Source organism: Homarus americanus, unplaced genomic scaffold, assembly GCF_018991925.1.
Source record: "Homarus americanus isolate GMGI-L3 unplaced genomic scaffold, GMGI_Hamer_2.0 scaffold57965, whole genome shotgun sequence".
NCBI lineage: Eukaryota > Metazoa > Arthropoda > Malacostraca > Decapoda > Nephropidae > Homarus > Homarus americanus.
Window position 1 is genome coordinate 1,137,674 of NW_024725031.1, and position 7,406 is coordinate 1,145,079.

Here is a 7,406-nt window from a genome sequence, read left to right on the forward strand (position 1 = left end):
TTTATTGGATCAGTTGTATAGTGGATCAGTTGTTTAGTGGATCAGCTGTTTATTGGATCAGTTGTATAGTGGATCAGTTGTTTAGTGGATCAGCTGTTTAGTGGATCAGTTGTATAGTGGATCAACTGTGTAGTGAATCAGCTGTTTTGTGGGTCAGCTGTTTAGTGGATCAGTTATGTAGTGTGTATGTTGGGCTCAGAAAACGACAAGCGACCACAACGTGTTGTGGTCGCTTGTCGTTTTCTGAGCCCAACATACTGTATATCTACACCATATGATGTATGGAACTGACTTCTCTGTAACACACACACACACACACACACACACACACACACACACACACACACACACACACACACACACACACACACACACACACACACACACACACACACACACACACACACACACACACACATACACACACACACACACACACACACACACACACACACACACACACACACACACACACACACACACACACACACACACACACACACACACACACACACACACACACACACACACACACACAATAATTAGCCCAATACATATACCAAAAATCCTGATCAATAATAATAACATTTAATTACATGTATGTTATGTGAGATATATTTAATTTGCTAACAGATTAAATTGGATGTGTTTTTCCTTATGAGGGGAGCCCTGAAATACCTCTTGTTATATCCGGCATTAACGCAGATATGACTAATTATTATTTAACTATATTTCACAGGTAGATGCATTAATTTTATGTTAATTAGTAGGGGTTACCAACTCACCAGGTAATTATTTGTCCAGGTATTTCATTTATGTTACCTGGTTATATAGGATAATTATATTTTTAATTTAATTTGTATTGGTTGTTTGTAATTGGTTGGTGGTATGTAAATAAGGCAACATGTTTATGGAAGGAAAAAAGTGGGACTATAATTGTTTTCTGTGTTATTATTATTATTATGACAGATGTTAAGGATTGGATTAACTCCTCGTATTTTTAGTAATAAATGAATACTGTATCTTTCAACACGAATGCACAAGAGAGAGAGAGAGAGAGAGAGAGAGAGAGAGAGAAAGTGTGTGTGTGTGTGTGTGTGTGTGATAGGTTAACGCTTGTAATGTTAACAATGTAATATTACCATTTCTACTGCAACTAATTACTGCTACTACCACTAGCTACTACTATTACTACTACCACTACTACTAACACTAATACTATTACTACTAGCTTCTATTATTACTGCTGCAACTACCACTACTACTGCAACTATTTTTTTTTTTTATTTATTTTATATATTGATTTATTTTTAAACTAAAATGGCCTCTAGCCTCCCCCAATAGCCATACCTTCGCCACCATTTTATTACCTTAATATTAAATATCCTAATACATAAGTAGCTATCCTAGCTGTGTTGAATTAGTAGCTATACTAATAATGATGATAATAATAATAATAATAATAATAATAATCATCATAAAAATAATAATAATAATAATAATAATAATAATAATAATAATAATAATAATAATAATAATAACATTAATAATGATAATAATAATAATAATAATAATAATAATAATAATAATAATAATAACCTTAATAATGATAATAATAATAATAATAATAATAATAATAATAATAATAATAATAATAATTATACCACTACAAATAATAATAACAATAATAACAATACTAATAACACTAATACGGAAGAAAAAATAAACAAGAAAAGTAAAATCCCTGGAAAAATCTTAGAAAAAATCACAGACATTAATGAAAAGATAAAATTAGGTATAACTGAAGTAATAAGCGTCATAGTAATTACCTTACCTTACACTGTACAATTTATACCTGTACTGTAGAATATAAATACCTGTCCTTAATTACTTCTTACCTGTTGGTCATCTTTATTATTATTTGGTATTATCTCTCTCTCTCTTTTTCTCTTTATTCTCTGTGTCTCCTCTTTCTCTATAACTCTTTTTCATATCATATCTCTTTCGTTCTCTGCTGGTCCTATTTTTTCTTTACTCTTTCCTTGTTTCTCTCCTGTTCTTTCTCTTACCTCTATCTCCTGTGCCTCTTTCTTGCTTTTACCTCTTTTATCTTTCTCTCTCATTTTCTTTTTCTCTCTTTCTTTTCCCTGTATTTAGCTCTGCGAATTTCTCTCTTTTTGTTTTTTCTTAAAATTTCTATCTATCTATCTATGTATCTATTAATCAATCTATTTATCTATCTATAATATGCAATCCAGATTCGCAAATTATTAGCAAAAGTTTATTAGAATATAATAACAATAATAATAATGGTACTACTACTACAACTACTATTACTACATGGCCTCCAGCCTCCCCCAATAGCCACACCTTCGCCACCATTTAATTACCTTAATATTAAATATCCTAATACATATGTAGCTATCCTATCTGTGTTGAATTAGTTGAGCCGCAGTTCTATGCGGCATTCAGTGACTGTTGCCTCATAATCAATATCTGCAGCAGTTGTCGGAATTGGGGCAGAAGCTCTCGTTCCCCTGAGGCAGAGCAAAGCCGACCGAAGGAGAGAGAAAGACAGTCGACATCTCATCCAGGCTGTAATATAACTTCTGGGCTGCTGCTTCTGTTCGGAGATCACCTCCGCGAGTCTGGCGTAGAAACATCTTGCACTTGGTCCCATCCCACCAGAGGTTGTGAATACTAGAGGAGTAAAGCTGCCTTGATCAACGTTTTGAATTCTCTCCCCATATGCCCTTCTCTTGTCGTTCTCGTTCCTCCTATGTGCAGCATCGAGAGCTAGGTTACGGTGACATGCGGCCATGGGATCAAAAATCCTGATGTCGAAGAAAGCTCGCTGTCCCCGCGTCCAGAATCCTCGAGCACTGACGTCAACACGGGCTTCGTTAGATGTGTTTGAAGTCCTATGTTGGATGACCTCACCATCCAAAGGAAGGAGGGTCGGTTCTACCATGACATCCCGGCAGATTTCCTTCAACATATTTGCTGTGAGGTCCCTTACCTCGTCATGCCTCATGCATATGAAGCCCCCTTTCTTGCACACCATGGCGTGATCGCCGTCATAGGAAGAGCCACACACGCATTGGGAGGGCAAACCTTCTACTAGCCGACCGTACCTTAGAGCAATGGCATCTGTAAATTCTTGTTTATTAAGACTGAAACCATTTGCCCTTATCGGTAACGTAGTTAACCAGTTCGAGGCGCCCACCTCCTGCACTATAGCTACTTTTTTTTTCAAATTTTCTGGTACCTGCAGCAACAGTTGCTGCAACTTATCATTTTGGCAGTGCTGTCGATCTGTCGTAATGGACCTACGAATCTTATTTACTTCACTGGTATCCACCTCCCCTGTTGCATTCTGGGCTATTATGTGGTCCGTGAGGGCTGCAGTGAGCTTAAATGAATTTTGATGTTCGGTGGCAGCAATTTCCTCTGGATTGCTTAGTCCCATCCCTCCCAGTCTTGATGGAAGTGCAAGAAGTGCTCTTTCTCCTGGGGTTAAGTCAGGGTGTTTCACTAATTTAGGAATGAAATTAACACTGATAACTTCTTCCAGAGGGTGGAGGAGGGGTCAGATATCAGGGATAGTACACATCAGGTAGTTCCAACCATGCTTGACTCCATGGGTGAATGCAGCAAAGGCCGCATGTGGCTCTGTGTTAGCAATCTTAGACAGACCTTTCCCGCTACGTACTCGGTCTTGAAGTCCGTTGTGCCAATTACTGCCCCTATATGTCTTTGGCCTACTACTACTACTGCTACTACTACTACTGCTACTACTACTACTACTACTACTACTACTACTACTACTACTACTACTACTACTACTACTACTACTACTACTACTACTAATAATAATAATAATAATAATAATAATAATAATAATAATAATAATAACACAATCAAGAAACATGTTAATTATCACACTCACCTTGAACAGGCGATTTCTTCTCAGACGGGATGGGCGTGGTGGTGGTGGTGAGAGTAGTGAGCTGTGGGCGTGTGGGCGTGTAGAGCGGGGCGTAGATATGGGGCATGGACAGAGAGACGGGCACAGGACGTAGGACGGGCGCATGAGCCAGACTGACTGGTGTGTGTGCGTAATTAGAAGCGAGAGTGGGCGTGAAGGAGGAGAATGTGGGCGCCATGGCTTGCTTGAGGGCCGGGGGGATAGGGACGCAGGATCGACAGGAATAGAGGGATAGGACGTCGCTGTGTTTCCCCGGCGGGCATGGATGTAAAGGTAGAAGGGCGGGCAGGGCCGTGGTGGTGGGCGGGCTGTAGGCTCGAGGACCACGCCCACTGGTGTCAGAGGTGCGAGGAGAGATGAGGGAGTCCACGAGGAATGAGCGAGACATTATGGGCATGTAGGTGGTGGTGGTCTGTGACGGTGGTCTTGGGTAGTTGGCTGGGCACGTTTGGTTAGGTTCGATTGGCTGTACTGTAGGTTAGGTTTGGGTTTTGTGAATGGAGGTTTAAATGGGCTCAGCCTCTTGAAGATATAGTTGGCTCAAGCATAGGCTAGGTTAGGTTAGAGTAGGTTAGGTTAGGTTAGGCTAGGATAGATTAGGTTAGGTCGGATCTCCTGGGTGAGGGGAAGGTGGTGCTCCAGGTTCTGCTGCTGACGGGCGCCTCAACCTTTTCCGGCATAAACAGTTACCTTAATTGACCTTGTAAGGGCCAGGCAGGATCTTCCAGTCACCACACAGGTCTCGAGAGGTCAACACGTGGGTTCTTCAGGGCGAGAGATGGGCAACTGTCACAGACCTTTAGCAGCTGATTGAGGCCTAACTCTTTTATTTTCGCCTGTTGTCACAATGCCCAATAGGAAATCACACACCAATGTTTTATCTAGGTTCTGGCGATGTTTTCCAGCACTAGGCAGACGTAGATGGGCGGATTAACTATCAACAACACCTCCAGCGGAAGTAGTTTTGAACTGTATAGGATAAGCACCCGGAGGGACCTGAGTGACGGAGGAGCACGGGATTGTGTAACACGACGGACCCCCAGGGCGATACTGGAACAGCTCAACGCTACTCCACTACCCACTACTCACTATCTCATCCCGATACAGAACCAAACGGTCATAATTTCATATGAATTCACAAGCTAATATCGCACTAACGGTTCAAGAACGTAAGGAATTTATCGGCGTGGATGTAGAGAGCGCAGTAAGAGATCAATACTAGGACGGAAACTCAGCACGTGCGACTCGTGATTGGATAACGGGACTAGGAACACACCAGTCTCGTGCTGGGAGCTGGGACAGGCAAGGCATGCGCGTTCATCACAGCATCGTATTTTACCCCCATAACCCATATATTCCTGTAATTTAGGAACTAATCATACATATAGTTATTATACCAAAGCTTAATTTCTAATATACGGAGCCTTATAGAGACAAATATCACGGGAATTCAAGGATTTGTAAACCTCAACACGTGTTGTGCGTGATAGCTCCGCCCACACGCGCCAGAGTTGTCCAATGGGAGTGTAGGAAGGTGGAGTCAGGACAGCTACCTCCTCCTCCTCCATCAGCTGTCCAGAACCACTGCCCTCCCCACCAAGTTCTCCTTTATTAAGAGTTATTAAGATAGTAATTTCACAACAATCAACTCTACTGAATGGTAGTTTGATGAAGATGATTTAGAATAATAAGGAAGATATTAACACGTGTTTCACTACTTTTTCGTTAGCTTGTTGAAAAAAAAATATGATGAAACAATACTGAATATCTCTGGCTGAAATGATATTTGAAACTATTAACTACTTGCATTAAAAAGACATTAAATATTATAGACAAGGATGATGTCATTATGGGTTTTATGACGAAAATAAAAACTTAAATGAATGTTATTTTTATTCCAGAATTTTAACAGAAATTTTAGTGCAGTGTTTGGTAGTGATAGGTAATGTAATGTCTCTCCTTAGTCACGACACTCAGACGGATTCTTACTGGGTCTTGCGTTAATATTTCCGGATCACCTGAAGATTAGACATCCTAGCTTATTTCACCAGATTATTAGACATCCTAGCTTATTTCACCAGATTATTAGACATCCTAGTTTATTTCACCTGAATATTAGACACCCTCGCTTATTTTACCTGAATATTGGACACCCTCGCTTATTTTACCTGAATATCGGACACCTTAGCTTATTTCAATTTAATATTAGACACCCTATGATTATGATTCTGTTTACCTCGACTTTAGCAAAGCCTTCGACAGGGTCCCCCACGAAAGACTAATACGTAAAGTGGAGGAGATACTCTAAAATGGATTAGGGCGTGAGTACAGGACAGGAAACAGCGAGTAAGCATTAACGGCACTCCGTTTGGGATAACGTCACTAGTGGAGTACCCTAAGGCATAGTACTTGGACCATTACTATTTATTATATACATAAACGACATACATATAGACGTAGACAGCAACATAAGTAAGTTTGGTGACGACACTAAAATAGGGCGTGTAATTAAATCTGGCGAAGACTTCGTAAAACTACAGGAAGATCTCCAAAAAAATTTCGAATGGTCTGAAAAATGGCAGATAAAATTTAATGTGGACAAATGTAAAGTACTTAGTCTAGGAGATGTAAACAGAGAAACCAGATATCAGATGAACAACGTTGTTATTGAGATATCCGACTTAGACAAAGTAAACAATGTGTATTTGCTCGAAACAAGGCTAACAAAGTACTTGGGTTCATACAAAAGAGTGTTAGTTACAAGACTAGCGAGGTCATCCTAAAACTATATCTTGCGCTTGTGAGACCTCACTTGGATTACGCAGTTCAGTTCTGGTCACCGTACTACAGAATGGATATAGAATCATAGAAAGAATTCAGAAGAGAGTGGCAATACTAATCCCGGGAATTAGGGACCTGGATTACAGAGACAGGTTAAAGCATCTTAATTTGCACTCCCTCGAGAGACGTAGAGTGAGGGGCGATATAATCGAGGTGTATAGATTGGTTAAACAAAGGTGATATAACAAAGGTACTCAAACTATCCAAACAGGAGCGAACTCGTAGCAATGGTTTTAAATTAGAAAAAAAATTAGATTTAGTCTACACGCTGGATAGCTTCAAATATACTAGGCTGGATGAGCGAAAGGGGTTGGGTGTAAACGGGACTGCCTAGTATGGGGTGCAGTTTCCTCTTATTTCACCTGAGTATTAGACACCCTAGCTTATTTCAACTGAATATTTGACACCCTAGCTTATTTCACCTGAATATTTGACACCCTAACTCTACCTTGGGGGTTGGGTTAGGTTAGTTTAGACTAAGTTAGGTTAGGCTAGGTTAGGTTAGATTAGATTAAGTTAGATTAAGCTGAGCTAGGCTAGGTAAGGTTAATTTATGTTAGATTAAGCTCGGTTAGGG

At 40.0% G+C, this 7,406-nt stretch overlaps 1 protein-coding gene across 1 annotated transcript in view; it reads right to left on the reverse strand.

Annotated features, from left to right (window-relative positions):
• Positions 1 to 4,376, reverse strand: part of LOC121864689 (motor neuron and pancreas homeobox protein 1-like) — a 10,892-nt gene extending 6,516 nt beyond the window's left edge. The window contains exon 1 of the mRNA XM_042363846.1: positions 4,322 to 4,376. Coding sequence (XP_042219780.1) covers positions 4,322 to 4,376 — 55 coding nt within the window. The remainder of the gene's footprint in view (positions 1 to 4,321) is intronic.
• Positions 4,377 to 7,406: the final 3,030 nt, after the last annotated feature.